Source organism: Antechinus flavipes, chromosome 3 (assembly GCF_016432865.1).
Source record: "Antechinus flavipes isolate AdamAnt ecotype Samford, QLD, Australia chromosome 3, AdamAnt_v2, whole genome shotgun sequence".
Taxonomy (NCBI): domain Eukaryota; kingdom Metazoa; phylum Chordata; class Mammalia; order Dasyuromorphia; family Dasyuridae; genus Antechinus; species Antechinus flavipes.
In genome coordinates, this window is record NC_067400.1 from 359762704 (window position 1) to 359785715 (window position 23012).

The 23012-nt window shown below is 35.9% G+C and overlaps 1 protein-coding gene across 3 annotated transcripts in view; it reads left to right on the plus strand.

The window, feature by feature from the left end:
• Window positions 1-23012, plus strand: part of MGAT5 (alpha-1,6-mannosylglycoprotein 6-beta-N-acetylglucosaminyltransferase) — a 376800-nt gene that overhangs the window by 213695 nt on the left and 140093 nt on the right. For all 3 annotated transcript variants that reach the window (XM_051985774.1, XM_051985775.1, XM_051985776.1), the window contains exons 5-6: window positions 14042-14118; window positions 14997-15086. In XM_051985774.1, the coding sequence (XP_051841734.1) occupies window positions 14042-14118; window positions 14997-15086 (167 nt within the window). The remainder of the gene's footprint in view (window positions 1-14041; window positions 14119-14996; window positions 15087-23012) is intronic.

Sequence of the window (23012 nt, forward strand, 5' to 3'; positions counted from 1 at the left end):
ATTGTAGAGATCATCTAATCAAACCTCTTCATTTTATGAATATGGCAGCTGAGGCCAAGAATTTTAAAAATTAACTTCTCAGAGTTATACATGTAGTTAGTAGCAAAGATGAGATTAGTGCTTGGGTCTCCTGAATCCAAGTCTTATGCCACAGAATCACATAAATATACAAATAGAACATTAGCAAAGGACAATAGGACTTGCTTCCTTCTGCTTGTATATTATAACAAGATGTCCCAAAAGTCTTAGTGACATTTTAAGCTGTATTTTAAATATTATACGTATGTAGATGTGTACTACATATTGCATTTATATATATTATGTATACCAAGGATATAACATTGGTTACATAATTCTGAGTTTCCTACTGTCATTAGTATCCAAGCTTTTCTTGATGACATGTTTGCCTGTGGTTCTGAATAATGGAAAATATTCTTATGCTTTCCCAGTCACCAGTGGAGTGACTCAGGGCTGTGTGCTTCCTCCCATGTTTTTTAGCGTGATGTTTTCAGCAATTTTGTCAAAGGTCTTCAATGAGAATGAAAATGGCATCAAGATCAGGGACAAAGTGATGAAAAGGTTGTAAGCCAAAGACTAAAGTTGAGGGAGAGTTGGTGCATGATTTTTTGTTCCCAGATGATCCCCCCAATGCTACCTCTGAAATTGAGCTGCAAGAAAGAATGAAAATTCTTTGCTAGTTGTGCTAATTTTGATCTGATAGCACTAAGAAAACAGAAGTTCTCTACCAGCTAGCACTACACCATCCATATGTGGAACTGTCACTTATAGCAAGTGGAGAAATTTTGAATGCTGAGGATAAATTCCATTACCTTAGCAGTGTATTTTCCAGGGATGTACACATAGATGATGAAGTTGATGCACACATTGTCAGAGCTAGCTCAGTGTTTGGGAGACAGTATGAGAGAGAGAAGAGGTGTTAGACTGCTTACCCAACTGATGGTCAACAAAGTTATTATGCTGACCTCATTGTTGTACCTGAGAAACCTGGACAGTGTGTCATCTACATGCCTAGGAAATTGAATCACTGTCGTTTGAATTCACTTGGGAAGACCCTCAAAATTGGCAAAATAAGGAACCAAATGCAGAGAGCCTTTTTTGAGCTAAACCTAGCATTCAAAGTCTGTTGCAGAATGCAACCCCAAGGAGCTGGCCATGTTGTTGGAATACCAAATATTTGTTTGCCTAAAAGACTATTTTGCAAAGAGCTCACACAAGACAAACTCTCATGGAATGGCAGAAGTGATATAGGATGCTCTCAAGGTCTCTGTGAGGAACTTTGGAATTGATTGTGATACATGGGAATCACTTGGCACAGTACTACCCAGAATGACTGTCTTTACTAAAGAAGGTAGTATATTCTATGAGCAAAGCAGAATAGTTCCAAAGACATGTGAAATTCATAGATTTAGAAATATCTCCATTCCAAATAGTTACGTGGACAATTTGTGCCTGACCTGTGGTAGAGACTTCCAAGCTTGTATTGGTCTATCCACCACAGCTATATACACTATTCCTTGACTTCAACATAGCAATATCATTTTGGTACTCTTTGAAGATGAAAGGTCAACAACCAAGCATCCAAACCAGTATTTGTTCATTAGACATGTTAGCCAAACACTTTAGGCTGACAAGAGCAAATTGCCTTTAATACTCAGAAGCCTTGCCAGTTTGTACATCAAAGCTTGATGTCTAGAGCACCTTGCATGTTGTTGTGCTAATTAATTGTAGGTATAGTGATGTGAGGCAGATGGGAGAGGGGCAGTGGTGTGGTTTGACTCACCTGGTACTTGCAGCCTCCTTTTTTTCCATCAAGGTACCCTGCTGCTCTAGCTCGGCTGACTTTGCATACTGTCACAAACACCAAGTTGGTGTGTCAACTGAGTGTGATACTTTCTCTATTGTTTAAAATTCTGATCCACACTAGCATACATAGAAAAGAATATACAAAAAAGCAATTCATTTCAGTTCAATTTAATGTTTATCAAATACTGTGTTCAGAGCATGGTACAGGGGCAAGAAGAGATAGAAGGGTAAGACATTGCCCCTTGTCCTCTGAAATTTACCATTTGGTAGGATAAGTATATTTTCAAGAGAGAGCTATAAGCTAGTATGTTTAACAATCTGATAAAGACTCAAGACATTCCCCTCAGCCAGCAGTAGACTTCCCTTTCTGTGAATGCTGGTAACACTTTTGCCCTTCTTATGCGTTTTTATACTCTGGTTTGTAGTGTATCAACCAGTCACTAAATATTTTTTCAGCACTTAGTATGTGTCAGGCACTGTGCTTGTTAAGTGTTGAGGATATAAATAGAGGCAAAAGATGATCTCTGTCCTCAAGGAACTTGCAATGTGATGGGGGAGATGATATCAACAATATATTCAAAACAAGGGAGGAGATGGAATGTCCTCTTGGTCAAAAAGCCAAAAGACCAGTGTCACTTGATGGAAGAATATTTGATGGGGAGTAAGGTTTAAAAAAACTGGAGAGAGAGGAGGGGACTAGTTCATATATATTTGTGTGCCTGCTTTATTTTTATCTCATAATTTTTAAGTGAAGGCAGAGATTATGTCTTCATCTCTTCATTTGTTCCCCTTGGTATCCAGTACAATCAATAAATGTTGATTAAATTGACTAGACAAAAGTTACTTCTTTAGGTCAACAAGTATATTTTATGTAAGTTATAAGCAAATCAAAATAGGTTTTAAATTTGAACTGAGTCCTAACTCTTTCTTCAAGCCATTCCTCTTTAGTATTTTGTTGGAAACACACTAAAAGAGTTTTGGCTTCTTTCTTCATTCTCAACTCCCTTCCTAGCATCAGAAATTTAACTTCCAGATTTCATGTCTAAATTTAAACTAGTTTGGCTCTCTGACATACTAGTGATACTTTTAAAGTGAGAAAACTGTGCCCAACATAATTTCATAATTTCTTATTAAATACAAATTTCAGAAATTTTTTTGGAAGGGGAGGTAGTAGTGCTTATTTTTGCTTTTGCCAAAAGTGAGCATCCCAGCCACCAGAAAACTAGACTGTTTTATCATAAAATGCCTCAATTCCTATGATAAGACAAAGGATATACAGTATTCTTTACATTTATTACAAAAATTTGCTTGAATAATGTCCTGAATGCTAACTTTTAGACTTTAATCTCATTTTTCTGAGAACTTTTCATTTCATCCTCTCATTTTAAGTAATAATAATAATCAGCATTTATATAGAATAAACTTCTTTACACATAATTATTTCATTTGAGTCTCACAAAATCCTTTTGAAGATAAGCATTATTACTACCCCCATTTTACAGAAGAGGAAACAAGGCTGGGAGAGTTCTAGTGACTTGCCCAAGGTTGCATATCTAGTTAGTATCTGAAGTTGGATGAAGACAAAGTAGGAATATTCATGGAATTGCTCTTGTTTTACAAAAATAGACAGGAACTCCTGTGACTTGATAAGAGCAGTTGGAGAGCTGTGGACTGTGCATTACTAAAATCTGTTATTTGGCAGAAGGAAAACAAGCTAGTTTTTAACTAGTGGTATGAAGGTGGATGGGGATTGGGAGAAAATTGTGTTTCTAACTAACAAGATTCATTACAGTTAAAAGAATCTCACATATAATTTATCTTTATTATCATCAAACAAAATATCTGTCTGTAGGATGTCGATATTACATTAAATAACCTATCTTGGAAATGATTCATGATGTTTAATTTTTATTATTATTATTATTATTATTGGTAAGACAATGGGGATAAGTGACTTGGCTGGTCACACAACTAGGAAATGTTAAGTATTTGAGGCTGGATTTGAACTCAGGTCCTCCTGACTTCAGGGCTGGTATTCTATCCACTCTAGTCAGATGCCTCTGATTCATGATGTTAAAGTTCTCTTAAAGCACCACCTTGAGTATTAAAGGTAGCTCTTCAGTGATATTTTTAATGCATTACCACCTTTTTTATGTATACATCTGTATCTTAGTTGAAAAAATTAAATTAATAATAAATGTATCAGTACTGAAATCTGGACTTTTAAAAACATGATTCAAAGAATATCCTGACTTTTATAGATCTTATAAGTGAATCCAGTTAATTTTTCATTTTGCTTAATATGTAAAAACATCATTCCACAAAAGTATAGAATTTAATGTCTACTTACCATAAAAATATGAATATAATGTCCCCATAAATGTCCCTTTGGTATATTTGTTATACTTTATATTACTGTTTAAAATGCTAGTAAAGAACATTTTGTTGCAGCAGCAATGAGAATAGAAATTAAGAATAAACTCGAGGAAAATGGCATTTACATAGAGATGAATAAATGCAGATTTATGCATAAAAGAGTGATTATCCAAATTATTCAGCAAACTCAGTTTCAGCATCCATTCCAAAAGCAAATGGTGTATATATGCTGCTATAAAAGGTATAAATTTTAAGAGAATTTTAACTAATTTCAAATGTTTTCTTCACTATTTTCTTTACTCTCAGGTCCCCAACTGTAACCTTTGACATTTCAAGGGCTCTTATTTATCAGGCTCTTATTAAGTACCTTCTGTCTGCAAGGCACTGTGCTAGGAGTTAGAATAATAAAAACAAAAAAGAAAAGAAAAGAAACAAGAAACTTTTTCTGCCTTCTAATTTTATATGTATCTTGCCCATCCATATTTTTCCTAAAATTTTTATTCAGGGTCTCTCCAGTGTCTTGAAGACCTTTCCTTGAATAGTTTCATTTTGGGAGGTGGTTTCTATCCTTGAGCTACAGTTTTCCATCTCTCATTTTTTGCTCCTCATACTTTGTATGTCCCAGTCCTTCATGTCTAATTGTGGGGTATCCAGGAGATTGGTACTATACAAATAAAATTAAAAGTTCAAATTTTACTTACTTTCATAGAGTTGATAATCAGATATACCATTGACAAATTTCTTGAAAAAATAAATGAGCAAAATAAAAACTGTGTGTGTTCCCGTAATATACTCTTTCCACCCTTCCCTGTCTTCTCTATTTTTCACTTTATATAAAATATTAAGCATGTCTATACATTAGCTGCTTTTCACTGCTTCATATTTCATAGCATTAGAAATTCAATATTGCATGGAAAGACTTATACTTTTTCTTAAATTACCCACCCACATTCTGGAAAGGTTTTGTGTGTGTATATGTATAGATGGCTGGCTATTTGTATGCTCAGTTTGATTTATATGCCTTATAACTGGGCTTTCAAAAAAGGAATATGTTGCCTTGTAAAAGGGTGTCTTTACCTTCAGTTTGGTATAGTTGTGTTTGTGTGCCCACACACGGACATATGTGCAAGAAAGAGAGACCAAGACAGGTAAGAAGAGATCATCTTCTGAGAGCACGAATATGTGGAAAATGTAATCCCTTTCATCTTAATTGCTTATGTTGGAGACCCAAAGGTATATTTTGCAAATATGTTTGTAAATCAACTGAATGGCTGTAGCTGAGAATATTTGATTTAGAATCTCAACTAAAACCTATTCTACCTAAAAATTCACAACTGGTTTTGTTTCAAGAATATATAACCTAGTTGTCATTGAGTTTTTGTATATAGTTTACCCTTAAAATGGAAAAAATTGCACCATTTTATTTTTTTTTCCTATTCTTGGAGAAAGGGTTATTGCTTTCACATCGTGTCAATTCCCTGTTCAAAAACATTACCAGCTTTTCCTGTTGTCTGCAAGATATAGTCTAGTTTCCTTGGCCTGAGCTTCATAATACTCTGTAAGCTAATACCAACCTATTTTTCCAAAGGTTTTTTTCCTTCCATTGTTCCCTAGCAAAGGGATTCTAGTAATTCTAGAAAGACTTGTCTGTGCCCTATATCATAAATATACTTGGCTTCTCTCTAGCTGTTAACTTTTGACCTCTTTCCTATCCAATTCTAAGAGATAGCTCCCACCCTTCTCCTACAAGAGCTCACGATTTTCTCTTTCTCCTAAAGTGAGTAGAACCTGTATTGTTTACCCCAAAGATTAATCTTTAATTAGAAATTGTCCTTAATTATAGGAAGTCTTTTTTATGCCATTCCTTTCAACACTGATAATAATAAATTGGTTATATATTATTTGCCATTATTTCAATCAAAATCATGACATCAGAGAAAAAAAAGTTGATCTTCTTTAGTGGATTAAGTTTTTTATTCCCTTCACAAATAACATCCCAGATACATACCAATTTTTTCTTTTCTTATTGACTTGCAAATATAGCTTTAAAGACAAATTCCTATGGGAGAAAATTGACTTTCCCTCCTCTCAAAATAAATTTACAGCAGAGAATCCCGACATCTAGTTTGACATTCTGCTTTTGCCCATTCTGGGATAAATATAGGGACATATCTTTGAAATTTTTTTTGTCCCTTGTGCTTAGCACAATTCCTGGCACATAGTAATTTGCTATAAATGTTTATCAGCTAACTGATTACCCGTGTACACATTTAAAGCATGAATAATAATATGTTCAATATCAGCAGCTCTTAACTTAATGTTTGTAATGGATCCCTGTGGCAGTTTGGTGAAGTCTTTGGGCCTCTTCAAATAATGAATGCATAAATGCACAAAATAAAATAAATAGGATGTCCCAAAACCCCAGTTATATTGAAGTACAATTACCAAAAAAAATTTCAAGTTCATGAGCTCTGGGTTAAGAACCTTTGCACTATAGAGGAACAGCTGAGGTCTAATACAGAAATAGAAGCAATATTTGCCTACCACTTCCACCCATTGTTGCTACTTCTGTCTTCTTGGAATCACAGGCGTTCAAAGGCCTTCAAATGGTTGAAAACACAAGTTCATATCTCCCATAAATTTTCTTCTTAAAGACAAACATCCCTTCTTCTTCCCTATGGTTTATATGGACTAGTTTACAATGTTCTCATCTCCTTGGTGATAGAGATTTTGGTGGGTTTTATTTTGTTTGCTTGTTTTTGCTAAACCCTTCCTTGAGACAGAATGACTGCTTCTAGTAGGCAATAGAAATAGAAAAATGACCCTAGATGGGTCCCTAAAACACAGTAATGGAATCATTTCACAATTATATCAAAGTTGAATTCCCCTAAAGGAAGATTTGCATTTTACCTTTGTCATATTTTTCATGTGAAACTGACTTATGAAGGTCAGAAAATTCATCAGCTTAATAATAGTAATAATCATTCCCATTTGTATAGCTCTTTACAGTTACATTATCTAATTTTACCCTACCTCCTACTCCCCAATAAATTTTTTAAATGATGCCAGCCAGCTACCATGGCATCTGGACAAATATCTTTTCTCATAAGAGATGTAAAGTTGAATCATATTAGAAATGGAAAAAAAATAGGACTCTAGACCTACAGATACGTTTCCTTTTTGTGGGTATTAGATAAATACATGCCCACCTAATTTATATGGTGTTCAGAAATAAAAACTACCTTATGCTACGGACAAAACAGAACCATTTGAGAAGCTTGCGTTTTAAAAAGAAATACAGCCCTCTGTCTCACCTGTGCATGGACTGAATGGTGTCACTTCTTATAAAGATCAGTGTCTCGAATCTTTTGAGTAACAGGATAAGGAACTCTGCTAAATTCTCTTAGACTTCGCAGTGCTGACAGATGGTCATTTTTTTTAGATTTTTGCATTGAGCTGTTTTCTTCTTTAAAATAGCAGTGGTTCACTTAGACAACCAGACGGGCCCTTAACATATCAGATGCCCGGCTATTCTGTGCTGGTTAAAATGTTAATGGTACTATGTTGTATGAGTTCTCCCAAAGAGAAGTCTTTCAAATGCTTAACATTTTTACTGAACTGAATTTAAAAAATAAATGAATCTTTAAAAAATGGACCTTTTGAATGGACAAGAATCTGTAAAGGGCCAGAACTCTGGACAAGTATACTTAATGTTAACTCAGTGGAACTGATGAGATGATGGTTCTCTAGTTCACATATATACTTAGTACTTAGCGTGGTAATGTAATGGTTCTCTAGTTCACACATATTCAGTATGCTTTAATGATGTAATTGTAAGAGGGTTTTTAAACTGGGGACAGTCAGACTCAGAGGGAGACTGGTTGAGACACCGCAGACTATCAGACTGCTGGAAGAGACTGGTCAGACTGTGTAAGAGACAATAAAGACTTTGAGCTCCATTCTTGTTCATTCTCATGGTGTCTATCCTGCTGAGACCAAGGCCCTTCCGGAGGACCTCCAGAAAACTAGCCCGAACATTGCAAGAATCAATCAGAAGGTTTAGTCTTCTATTTCCTTTATGCTCCATTTCTTCCTCTTACCAAAAGCATACCTCCTTCTCCCACTGGCCCCCATCCAACATATATTAAGTATTTCCTCCACAATGGACAACTTAAAAACCTGATTATAAAAGAAGGTAGGACTTCCAACCTTCTGCTTTAAGTACATATTGAATCTGTTTAGTCACAGGTAGGATATATATTTTTGTACTGCTTCAATGTTTATTGGATATAAATTACTATTTTATGATATGGCATAAACACATTAAATATTCATTTTTATGCACAGAGTATGATTATGGAACATTAGAGACTTCTAAGTCCAGTGCTGAATCTGTGAATTTTGATTTATTTGTATAATAAAATCCTGGTGTGTGATATCTCTTCTTCCTCTCACCTTTTTATTGTTGGGATTGCCTAAGAATCTGTTCATATCTACCTTTTGTCTAACCATCTAAACAGAAGGAAATTTAATTGTGTCCTTCAATATGATCTCAATATTAAACTCTAACTATCCCCTCCCCTTTTTAAAGTTCATGACTGGCATTTCCAGATGCCCATAGAATATGGTCCTCCCACCACACCTCAAAATCAGATGATCCCAATCGTAGCCTCATTGTCTTTCTTCTTAAAACTTCTCTTTTTGATTTCTCTGTTTATGTGATATCATCATTCACTTAGTTTCCTATCTTTATATCATTGCTATCATTTTTGATTGATTTCTTCCCTCCCTAATTTCTCATAGTCAGTCAGTTGTTTCTATCTTGTTACATCTCTTGATTCCTTTCCTCTCCTGTTTATTTGTACTCAGTCAGCCAAGGATCATTTTTATTATTACCACTCTGATTTTCAGTAACTTCACACACTTAAGTTTCTGGATCTTCCCCACCTACACTCCAACTCTCTTTTCTAATCCACTCCTTCTAGAAATCACCATAATAGCTTTTCTTATAGATCTGGTCAAATCATTCTTCTACTCAGAAATCTTCACCGGCTTCCTGTTGCCTCCTAGGTAAAATTAATTTACTTACTCCTGATCCTCTATAGCCTGTTTTAGATTTACCATTCTTAATAGACTTCCTGTATTAAGCTCCATACATTCTATGCTCAAGCAAACATGGACATCTTTCTGTCTCTCCTATCTGTTCCTTACTCTCACACCCCCTTCTCTGGGTTTCATTTACTGTTTTCCTACCCATTTTTTAAAGTACCACTCATATACCACCCCTCCAGGGGGTCTACCTCTCCACTTCCACAAGTTGGAAATTGTTCTTTTCTCTTCCCCTCGGAAGTCATATAGCATTTTATTTTATAACTCTGATGGTTTTACTAAGCTGTAATAGTGTATATTATAGTTATCTATATTGGTACCTTATTCCCCTTCCCCCCTCCCCACTAGACTAGAATAGCATCTTGAAGACAGGAACTATATCTTACCTGAATTTTACATCTCCCTAGGTGCTTAGAATTTTGCTTTGTGTACAATAAGCCCCTAAATGCTCATTAGTACATATATTCAAATAGGCCATGAGTTAAAAAACATATCACAGGAAACATAATGATGTATTTTAAAACTTGATAAAATATGTTTTAAACAACTGCAATAATGTTAGTCCTATTTCCCTTTACTCACATCATAAAGAAATTATAGGATAATATTAGCACTCATTTTCAGGTCTTCCTTATGTCTTATTTAAATCCCTCCTGTCACAGCTAAAATTCATTTCCTATAACTCACATCTTCTGTACAAGTGATCATACTCTTCTCTGCAGTAACCCCTTTTAAGACTCATTCAGAGCTCAAAATCCAAGTCAAAAGCCTACAACTGAAAGGCCCCTACATAAATGCTGATTCTCTAGTGATTCCTGCTTTCTCAGAACTCCTGGAACCCTTACTGCCTTCAGCATTTGTTGGGTCTCTAGACTATACTACCCTTCACTAACTAGTTTTTAGATATGTGTCTTATCTTCCTAAATGACATTTTTAAGTTTCTCCCTTCAGAATTCCCAGACCCAAAGGATAATAGTCATGATTGATCACAATCAGAACAGAAGTCTGGGGTAAAAATCATAGGCTGAAGTACCATCCAGAGTTATTGAGAATTCTCTTGCCTGACCTGTAAAATTAAGGGAATATTGTCTCTCTTGATCCCAGTAATGTAGTGAATATAAAATGTGATAATGCATAAAGCAAGGGAATGTGCATCTAGTATATGCCATTCATTGTGCTAAGTGCTTTGCAAATATTATCTTACTGAATCCTCACACCAGTCATGGGAGCTAAGTGCTGTCTATCACTATTTCACAGTTGAGGAAACTAGGACAGACCACAGTTAAGTGACTTGCCTGGGGTCAATTAGCTTAAGTGTCTGAGACTGAATTTGTACTTGGATTTCAAGTCTGGGTCCAGGGCTCTATTCACTGTGCTACTTAGCTGTCTCTAAAAGACTCTTCTAACTCTAAATATGTTATCTACATGAAAGAAAGACTGCAATGAAGACAGAAGTCATAGCTAGCATTTGCTTAGAACTTTAAGGTTTGTTTAGCATTTTACAAATATTGCCTCATTTGATTTTGATCCTTTTCAACAACCCTGGGAGTCAGGTGCTATTATTATAGTCATTTTACAGATTAGAGCACCAAGTCAGATGGATTAAGTGACTTGCCCAGAGTCACACAGCTATTAAGTGCTGAGAGAAGATTTGAAATCCCATCTTGCCGACTCCAGATTTTTTGCATTCAACCACCTAGCTGTCTCAGTGGTGCAGCAGATAATGTATATAGGACGATGTAATCATTTCTTCTATTTCTATCATTAGTCTTTCCCTATTCTTATTATCCTCTTTACTTTGTTTTTCCCAATCCCCATTTAACACTGTATTCTAACTCATTTCCATTTCTTACCTTCATCTGCAAGTTAGAAAACTTAAGGCTAGAAAACTAAAAATCTGTTCAAAGCCAGGATTGTTCATTTTTTCTAATGTCATGGATTTTTCTGACAGTCTGGTGAAAATTATGGACCCCTTTCCAGGCTAATTTTTAAATGAATAAAATAAGATAAATTGTATTACAAAGGAAACAACTGGGGTGAAAATCACCAAAATATTAAAAATTTCAGCTTTACAAGTATTCAGAAATCTATCCATAGGCCAAGTTTAGAATACCTACTGTAGAAAAAAGAGAAATTCATTGTATATGTTGTAAAAAAAAAAAAAAAAATCCTGTTTTTGACCACAGTAATCCTCCTTTTGTGTATTTTGGCACCAAATCTCTTGTTCTTGTTATACTTATTGATGTTTGCTTTATTTTCCCTTGAAATCTTTAATGAGAGGAAAAGCATCTATTTTCTTTTGTCCCTTGAAGAACTTACCTTTAGAAGCTAATTTGAGGGTACCTTTTTTATACCTTACTAATATCTACCTGCTAGACGTATAGCTGTTTACATACCCATAAGAATTCCAAAAGACTTGTGATGGAGAGAGCCATCTGCATCCAGAGAGAGGACTATGGGGACTGAATGTGGATCACAGCATAGTACTTTCACCTCTTTTGTTATTGTTGTTTACATGCTTATTTTTTTTAAATCTTTTTCCTTTTTTCCCCTTTTGATCTGATTTTTCTTGTGTAGCATGATAAATGTAGAAATATGTTCAGAGGAATTGCACATGTTTAATCTGTATGGGATAACTTGCTATCTAGGGGAGAGGAAAGAAGGGAGGGAGGGAGAAAAATTTGGAACACAAGTTTTGCAAGGGTAAATGTTGAAAATTATCTTTGTGGGCAAATTATTTAAATATCTTGTGCCTGATTGCTTGGCTTCATAGGCCCTTTCTAGCCAGAAATACATGACTTTATAAATTTAAATTGACCTTCTTAATGGAAATTCATTTTGAATCTTAGAATCTCTTCACACACTATATTCTGCCTGTGAGTTTCTTCTGTGCTTCATGATAAACTATTCAAACAGACCACAGACAGAGGTGATCCAGCCTGACAGCTATGGTACCCTAATCCCTGATGAATTTAAGGATTTCACCATTTTATGTAGTAAATCCTTCCCTTAGCAATGCCCACTGACAGTAGGTGCTGGTACTGCAAAAAAAAAAAAAAAAAAATAGTACTAAGACTATGAGAGAACTTTCCTTTAAAACAATAACAGCTACCAATTCCCACAGCAACTATAACCACTATTACCACCAACCAATACTCACAACCATGACTACTACTTCTTTCCCACAGTTTATTTTTCCTCACAGTTTATATAAAAAGAATATATTATTTTTATACTTGGTCTGTTTTCTTCTGGGCCCAGTGTCTTTGCTTAATTTGTAAAAAGCAGTAACAATGCTTCTTTGTTGCCAAGATTTTATTTTTCTTTCCTTTTTAATAAAGGGGTCGGGTGAGAGGGAGAGAAAATTGATTTTTGTTAATTAAATAATTATATTTTAAAATCAAATCATATTCTTTTGCAATATGTATATATATGTGTGTGTGTAGTTTTCATAATGCTATTTCCTCATATAGCATGTTCAGAACTATAATGTTAGAATCTACCATCATATTTTCAATGTATTTATTTAAAAGTTAAATGCAAAATTTAAAAAAGTAAAATATAAAAAGAAAAACAGAAAAAGAAAAAATTTTTCATGTGTCCAGCAAAACATCATAGGAGAATCTACCATCACTAATAGAATAGATAGTATACAATAGAAATCAGGATAGATCCTTTTATTTTTTAGTCTGATTTTTTTCCATTTGTTCTCATCCTAGTTCCTGGTTTAAGCCAAACTTTCTAAATTCTTTTCCTTCCTCCCCTAAACATCGCAGCTTCTCAGTTTTATGAGGAAATATTGTTCAACATCTTGTTATATATAATTTTTTTAAAAGACAGTGGCTTTCATCATCTGTGATAATCATGATAAACTCAAAATGATTTCAGCTTGATCTACGCGTAAAGTTTTTTTAAAATTGAGTTTTTATAGCTATTCTGTCTGATCCCAGTTACCTATATTTCTGAGGTGATATGTATTCCTTATTATGAGATCACAATATTTATCTGTTTATTTTCAATTATCTTTATCACCCTTATTACCCTGGACAATTCTATTCCTTTTTCTTGGTCAATCAATCACTTCTTTAATCTGATTTGGAAGCAAAGTTCTTGTTACAACTGCTAAAGTTCAATATTTCATAATGTTCAATACATTTTAATTGAGCCTTGATTCTAATACTTTTAACATATGTTCTCATTTGACCCTAATGGTACTTCTATAAAACAAGTAGTTGCAGATATCATTATGCCCACTTGACGGCAAACGGGTTAATTGAAATGTTAAAATGCAAATAATTATTGGCTTTTTGCTATTTCTCCACAGTGCAAAGACAAAAAGAGTGTTTGTCTCGGAGTTTGAAAGGACCTGGTTCAAGATACAGCCTTTGACATTTAGTAGTTATGTGACTATAAGCAAATTCCATCAATTGTTTGTTCCTTCACCTATAAAATAGGGATATTAATACTTTGACTTCCTAACTAACAGGGTAGTTCTGAGAATCAAATAAAATAATGTATGCAGAATGCTTTGCAAGCCATAAAGCTCTATATAAATGTCAGCTGTTATTAATAATTATTGTTGCTAGAGATTTATAATGACTTGTCAACTTTACAGTTTCTCTCAGAATGCAAAGCCAATCTGTGTGGATTTATACTTGCTACTTTACCCATAAAGCTTTTGTGCCTCCTGTTTATTACTCATGATATTCTTGTCTTGTTTTTTTCTCCATAGATATCATTAATGGAGCTCAAGAAAAATGTGAATTGCCTCCTATGGATGGCTTCCCACACTGCGAAGGGAAAATCAAGGTAAAACACGCCTCTCCATTTGGTATCCATGCCTTAGATTCTCCCTTTATATTTGTTCTTTCTTCTTCTCCAACAAAAGAAGGTGTTCCATTAATGAAGAAAAAATTCCATATACTTGTGAACTTCAGTATCTTAAGGAACTAGTACCGCCTTGATGCTAATATATTTTGTTGAGGATGCTAACTAGTCAAGTAGAGAGAGTGAAAACTCCTCCTTCAGGCCTGGGTCTCTAAGTTGGAAACTTTTTAAAGCCACAGCAATAGAGAGATACTGTTGTTACAATAAATGCCCAGGGTCCTTTATACAAAATCTCTGGATCTTGGGTTTATTTGTTATATTTACAATTGTGCCCAAATATTTAGAAGACCCTAGTCATTTGAGAGCATCCTCAATAGTGATTTAAAAAGTAATATTTTTAATAATCCAAAATATGGGGCAATGATTCTCCAAGAAAAGCAAGGTTTGGGAGGTTCAGAAAACCGAGTTGGTTATAGAATTAGATTATAATATTCAGTCTCAAGGATGTCTGTATTGTAATCATCTGCATCATCACTGAATATTCAGGTGAAAACCCTACCTAGCAGTTGTTTTTAATCCATACCACTTCAGCTTCAGCTTTCTGATTTCTTGCCTTCTCATATAAATACAACTCTGCCAGACCAGCTATGAATCAGTGTTAAATTCTTGTTACTCAAACACTTTGTTTTCTGTTCTCTGTATTTGAAGCTCAGTTTACTCCCTGTGTTCTTGTTCTCACACTTGAGTGGGTCAGCCAGCCCTGATTCTTCTCTGATTTCCCCTTATCTGCTGGCAGACAAGCAGAAGTGTTGCTGAAGGAACAACAGTGTTTTTTTTTCATTTGATTTTTGTCTTTGCAGTGGATGAAAGATATGTGGAGAACAGATCCCTGCTACGCAAATTATGGTGTGGATGGATCCACGTGCTCTTTTTTTATTTACCTCAGTGAGGTCAGTACTGTATCTGGTGGCCTTGGGGTTCGGGTGTGGTACCTGTTTTCTCAAGTTGTGTTCTGAGCTAGAATTGCTTTGGAATTTGTATTAATTTTCATTTGAATAATCATGTTTTTCCCCTTTTCGTCTCCTCTTTCCTGATGTCATGCTAGTAATTTGGTGCAAAAGAAGTGAAATGGATATGGTTTTTACTTCCCTGCATTGCCATTTGTACCTTGTAATTTAAGTATCATCTTCTTAGAAGAGCTCCAAGCACTTAGAATCAGAATGTTTGGAAATGTTAGACCTAGGGAGGGACCTTAGAGATCATTTAATCCAGCCCCTTCCATCTTATTATATTTCAAATTTATTTCACTTTTGTCCTAGACTTGTAATGTCATTAGTGGAGGTAATTTCCTACTTGGATGGAGACTAGCAACTGTTCTGCAATTTATAATCCAAAAGAAATGTCTGGGGTCATTCAGAGGCCTAGCAATTTACCCAGTATCACCTGGCCACTGAGAAATGGATGGGAATTTAGTTTGCAAAGAGTTAGGAAAATTAAAGAAATACAGAGAAATGAAACTTAGATTAGAAAATTGATACTTAAAAAACAGAGGCAAGGACACTAGGACATGAAACTAGGAAATAAAAAAACAAAAGGAAAATATAATCTGAGATTTAGCATAAGAAACACTGTTGTAAAATGTAGTTAGAGGTGGAGAACCACTTATATGGGGGGGAGCCCCAAAGATGTAATGATGTTATCTTAGGAGACTCAGAATCACAAGTAAGGGAATTAGATTCTTCAGATAGCATAGTACTCAGCCAATAGAGAATCAGGGAAGGACTGAACTACATCCAAATAAGGTGGAGATTCATACTCACATGGAGGGCTTATGCCCTTGTGAGAGGTTGTGCCCTCTGCTTGTCAGTCAATGGGATATTAGAGGAGGGGCTTGCGTTTCTAATATAAAAAAGCAAGTATTGATTCCAAGCATTCCTGTTCTATAGGATAGCACCTCTGCAGTTGTGTAATTAAAAGATATTTATCTTTACTCTTCTCAAATCTAATGGAGTTATTTCTCAGGGAAGGAATGTGAACCCAGCTATCTCTCACTTTGTGTTTGTTTTACATCCACTAACTCTGCTAACTTTCCCCTTTTAATTGTACAGACAGAAACGAAGACTCAGAAATATTTTAACCAAGTTCATAGAAGTAGACAATGGCTAGTACACAAATAATTGGGTTGTCAATCCAGGATTCTTTCTATTATTACCATGGTGCTTCTCTACCCATATATTATTTTTAATCATGTCATTTATTAAAGGTCAGATTTATTATCTTTGGGGAAATCATCTTTTAGAGTTAGAACTCAAAGACAGAGTCGAGAGTCCAATGTAGATTTTATAATATCCTGTTCTATCTCATTGGGCAGCTAGGTGGCTTAATAGAGTACAGGAGCTAGAGTCAGGACAACTCATTATCTGGAGTTTTAAGTCTGGACTAGCATTTACTAGTGACCCTGAGCAAGTCACTTAGCTGTTTGCCTCAGTTCCCTCATCTGTAAAATGAGTCAGAGAAAGAAGTGGCAAACTACTCCACTCTCTTGGCTAAGTAAATCCCACAACTGAAACCATTCAACAATAGCATTCTGTCCCATTCCTGCTTCAAAGATTATTTCCTCTGAGCAAAGTCAGATGTGTACTATGACAGGCTTTCTATTAATGAGACCAAGTTCCTTGAACTTGAATTCAGAAATTTTGTTAAGTATTACCAGGGGGTTCTGCCCTGCCCTTCCCTCCCTCTATTGTATCTTTGTTCACTCTTCAATTTGACTAATTGATATTAATAGCTCTCTAATCATTCTAGGCCAGAGGGAAATGCCTCTGTTTTTGATAATGAATAAGGAAGATAGCTGAATAAAATACTTTTTGCTCCACTTCTATAAGGAATTCATATCTCATTTCTTCTGTGCCATGATGGAAAAGTCTCCTCTTCAGCCTGGAGGCCAACTTGGTAACTTTATATATAGACTTTGTAGCCCAGATTTCTGTCATTTTTGCTGTGAAAATTGCCCTCACCCCAACTCTTGCCTTTTTTTATCCTTGATCCAAAATACAGTCAATCCTGTTTCTAGAAAAGAGTATAAAAATAAAAAACTGGAATGTTGATACTTTGAACCTATGAGAAATAGGAAGTTAGTTCCTCGAAATCATCAAAACCTATACTCTTTTACAAGGAATTACTGAAAATACACATCTCTGCATACAACTCTTTGTAACGAAATATTAATTCTGATAATATGTGATGTAGCTGATGTAAACACCAGATAATGGTGGGCATCAAATGTTAGGGTTTGGTCATGTGAAGAATTCACTGTAGCCATTCTTTTTGGCAAAAGGTAGGTTTATTTAGCAGAAGATGTTGCGGACAAAATGAAGGTATATGATAAACACTAGGAGTGGTAAATATGAAATAGCGTGGGAGAGTAAATAAAAGACAAGTTCTTTAGTGGAACTCACAAATACCCAGTAGAAAGGAAGCACCCCATGAGGTTGGGGCAGTCCATATGCTCTTGGTTGGCAGTCCAAATCCTGAAAAGGCCTGAGTACCCTAGAAGAGTTAGCTTATAAGGGGGAGAAGTGGGGTCGAGAAGCATAGTAAGGTTAGGAGGAACACCACATGGCATGGGAGAAGGATAGAGGTAACTGACCCAAAGGAAGGCAATATTGAAGCCATGGTCATAAGCTGTTTTATAGGGAAATTTTATCCCCAAGGACTTGATATAATTTGGATTTCTGACTGGATTACTTCCACAAAGGATGGGACCATGGATCTAAATCTCCTCATTATCAGAGCCCCCTTCTTCCTACCTACCCCAGGGAATAGTTTTTATCAGAACTCCAGTTTCTCTCTTCCCACTATACTTACTCTTCAGGACCTCATCATAGGCACTTTTCCTAACACAGTAACTAGGAAATAACTTGTAAAAATGTCAGGGAGAAGTAAGGCAAATGGAACTGGGAGGGACAGATATTGATGTCAGAAGAATCCTAAGGTTTAAAAAGGGAATGGGTCAATCTGCCATCTTTTTTGGTCATTTCAGATCTGCATTTGAACTATTCCCCATGAAAAGCATGTGACTTAGACTCAGTAACCCCTTCCCCTCAACTTGGAAGTCTTGAATTCTCCCCCACCCTCACCCTAAGTATAGGAAGTGACATGGTGGAGGGACCTGGGGAAGCTGATGTGTTGCTCCATGCTGAGTCAGCTGAGATGCTGTGCATCCTGTGTGGGACACTGGTGAGAAGAGAGGGAGTGAACTGGGGAGGGGAATCATCACCATCTCATTTACCCACAAACTTGGTCACTTCCCCATTTTTTCCATTTTTCTCATTGAATACTTGAGAGGTTATTTTATCTCTTTTTGGAGTAGATTCATGAACTTTTACAAATAGTTTCCTCCTTTTTGTGAATATAAACTTCCTCACATCACACCTCTCATTTTTTTCTCTACTATGTGTAGTCTAGAGTGTGCATGGTTGCCAATGTGAAAGTGAAAATGAGGTTACTAATAAATCATGCTGAAGTGAAAATAAAGGTACCATGTGAAGTGATAATATGAAATAGAAATTGGCCAAATCTTTTCACCTATAAAGCTCCTTTTTTCAAGATAATGGAAGTTAGTGCAAAATATAAACAGAACAGAAATTTACAACACAGAGAGCAGACTATCAGGAGAGGCAGATACAGGGAGACAGACCTAGAGGCCCAGAGAAACAACACAAAAAGTATACTTTTTAGATCCTGAATTGAAAGGATGAGCCTTCTCACATTAGTTTGCTGAATTTAGCCTCCTGTAATTTTGTAAGTGTAATTTTGGGGTCTCCTATTCACAGCCCACACCCAATAACCCAGGAACAAAAGAGAAAAGTGGGATATAAGCAATGTCTTCAGAAAAGGACCTTTCATCAGGGCATCCCCTAACTAGATCTGATCAAATAAATACTTAAATGATCCACAAATATCCTCAGAATTGCCTAGTGCTCAGGGACAGCCCACCGCAGTTGAGAAGCAAGACCCCTTAAATACTAGGGTGACTTCACATTTTCTTTGTTCTTGTGATAGATGCCATACAGGTTTCGGCATCATATGAAGTGAAAATAAAAGTCACCAGAAGTGATAATGTGAAAAAGAATTGGGAGAGTATAATGATTAGTAATATGGAACAACTATGGCATTGACATCGATGAAAGGTTACCAGGGTTTATTTTATGAAATAGCTCACAAACCTAATCAACTATGACTTGCTTAAGGCAGAGTCAGGTAGGAACTTGCTTTTGGGAGGAAACAATCTTTAAAGTCTCTGGGAGTGAACTAGAGGAAGGCAGGATCTAGGGAGCAAGGGGAGGAACCAGGAAGGAGGTTGATTGTATAAAGATATGCTAGTTAAGACAGTCTCTAAGGTTGGGTGAATGGATTAACATTGGACTCCTCCTCCACATCATTCTATGCAAACTGGACTGTCTGGGAGAACTGACCTGTTTATGACTAATATAAGAATTCACAACTGGTTTAGAATTCTCATCATCACCAATGTTTGAAATGCTTAAGTAAGTGAATGTTGAGGATTGACTGTAATGTCACTGATTTTTCCCTTTGACATGGTCACCCATTAGCCAAGGACTCTAGTAGTCACCATGACTCCAGCTTTGGCAGTCTGATTTTCCTGATTAACAGATTTTTTATAAGTTGATTCCTATAACATTTCTTTTCAAATAAATTTTTGGCTTTGGTTTTGTAGTGTGGACATCCTTCTATTTCCTTGGGATGTGGAAGTAATGCTGTCACACTTTATTTATGCCTCTAGTCTCATGAGAAGTCAATTATAAGTACCTTTTTCACCCTTGGGGTGAAACCTATTCAATTTAATTTTCAAAAGTTTTCTTTTACCTTGTAGTTCCAGAAATTAGCCAGAATCCAACTCTACTGATTGACAAGCCTAACTAATTTCATGTTCCTCTAAGGGTTTATATATTGCAATATGTTTCTCCTAAGGTACAGGAATTGTCAGCATTCCTGTCCAAGTCCTTAAACCTGCCACCCCTCAAAAAAAGGGTGTTATATTTTTTCTATCCCTTTCTCTTTCTGTCCATAATACAAAAATACCAGATCAGAAATCGATACAATTTTATCAATGGAAACAACATAAAAAGATGCCTTGCTATTTACCTTAAAGAATAGATTTTATTCTTTAAGGATCAGTCTTTGAGAGCTCTTTCTTCTCTCCCTTGTTTTTTATCTCACATCATTAAAACAATCTCCCCCAACAGTGTCTGGTTTCACTCTTATATTTGATGAAGAAATGGTCTTCCTTCTTATGACATGCCACTGAATCCAGATAATATAAAGCCTTGATATATCCTCCCTTTTTTCCCAACTGCCTCAGCTCTCAGGCCTACATCTTCCTCTTTAGTATCACTTTATATACTGGCTCCTTCATTGATGCTGATGTGATTTTAAGAGAGCAATTTCTAGAGACATTATGAATTTGGGATTAACAGCAAATAAGGAGATTGATGTAGTCATCAAATGTTGAAAGTTCGGTCATGTGAAGAATTCACAATGGCCATTTTCTTTGGCAAAAGGTGGATTTACTTAGGAGAAGAGGTTACAGACAAAATGACAGGATACAATAGATCCCAGGAATGGTAAATATGAAATAGAGTTGGAAGAGCATATGGTTAGCAAGGAAAAGGGTTTTAACAATTAATAATGGAAAAGATAACTTTTCTAGTGGAACTCACAATTAACCAGGAGAAAGGAAACACCCCCATGAGGTTGGAGTATCCTCTTAGCTAGCAGGCTAAAGGGATTTAGCAGCCTAAAAGAGTTAATTAGCTATAAGAAAGAGAATAGAGGCATGGTGGGGGATGAGAAAAAATATCACATGGCATGAGTATGAGTATATAAGCAGAGTACATAATTTAAAGGGGCTTAGGAAAGAGGGCATGAGCCATGGATAGATTTCTAGGGGAAATTGACCCTCAGGGCTTTGACATAATTTGGATTTCTGACAGAACATAGCAGGATGGGGCTGTTCTCTACAAAGAGCAGGACTATAAGATTGAACTGATCCCCATCAGTGCCCTTCCTTGCTTGCCAGAGGCTGTAATTTTGTCAATATGTCAATATTTCTTCTGCCAACTTTACCTACTTACTTAGGACTTCATCAATACCTATAAGCATGTGCTTGTCTCTTTGACTTAAAAAAAAAAAAAAAAAAAAAAACCTCCCATTTGATCCTGCCTATATCTCACCTTCCCTTTTTGGTTATATTCTGAGAAAGTCACCTACACTAGATGTCTTTACCTTCCCTTCATTATCTCTGCTAAACCTTCTGCATTTTGACTGCCTATTTGTTGCATTATTCAATTGAAATGCTCTCCAAAATTGCCATTGATCTCTTAATTTCCATACCTAATGGTCTTTTCTTAGGCTTCCATCCTGCTTGACTCATTTGCAACATTTCACATTATTGATCATTTTTGTCCTGGATAGTCTTTCCTCCCTAGGTTTTCATAATACTACTTTCTATTGAGTTCTTAGGGACAAATAAATAGACAAGTACTACATAATACTCCTCCTCCCTTTCTGATCATGTCTCAATCTCCTCGTGTGCAGGGAAGATACTCCTAGTTTACTATATCAGGTACTTTCAAAGTTATCCTTAACTCTTCCTTCTCCTCCATCCCCCATTCAATTACCAAGGTTTTAAAATCTATCACCACATTTCTTAAATCCACCTCTCTCCTCCATTCACATCATCACTACTCTTGTTAAACCTCCCATTACCTCTTTCCAGGAGTGTTGTAATAATCTCCTGGTTGGTCCCCCTGCCTTCAGTCCATTCTCTAATCAATAAGTGATTGATTTTAATTTAGCACATTTGTGCCAGACCCTATGCTGAGTCCTGGGGAAACAAAAAGAGGCAAAAGACCATCACTGTTCTCAAAGAGCCCGTAATCTAATCACAAACCTTAACACATTAGTTTTCCTAAAGCATGGCTCAGATCTGTTTTTTTATTATACCCCTTTACATATACTACAAATCCTTTTACCTCTGAACTTCCCAGAATGCTGCATTATATTTCTGTGTCTTTGGAAGATGCATTTTCCATTCCCAGAATTCCCTCCCACCTCATCTCCATCCCAGTATCTCCCTGTCTTCTCCCTTCAGTTAGCATTTTCTTTTCAGATTATATGGTGCTCACTGTACTGTTGTGCATTTTCCATATATCTGTTCCCCACCCCCCTGCAAAATCCTATCTCTTTTAGGATAGTTGGGGCCTGTTTCATTTTTTGGCTTTGTAGCTCCAGTTCCTAACATATAAGATGGTCAGTGCTGAATAGTTTGGTGAATTTGTTAAATTGGTGTGGGTAGGGGTAGGGGGAAAGCTATAGGCTGGAGCTTGCCAATATTAAACTCTCCAGTTATCGTATGCATCTCTTTGCCACTTAAGATGGCCTGGCCTAATGTTGGTTCTACGACTGCACCAGTGTAGAATTATGGATATCTTCCTGTCTTGTGCAGCTGAATTCCTTATATATGTCATCTCTCACTTCTTGTGTAAGCTCCTTATGTACTGAAACTGTCTTATTTTTTCTCTTTGTATTTTAGGGTGTAGTTCAATTTTGTTGCATAATGAGTGCTTAATTCATTCATTCTTTCCAAAATATAGTTATGAGTAGTGTATAAAAATGAGTCTTCTGTCTAAAACATATTTTGAGTACAAGTTTATTGTATCTGAAGCAGAGTTAAATTATTCAGGGAGTAACAGCGGAGAGAACATTTGGATTTGGAGTTAGGTTCAAATTTCAACTCTAGATGTTACCTAGAGCAATTCATTTAAATTAATCAGGTCAATAAGCATTTATTG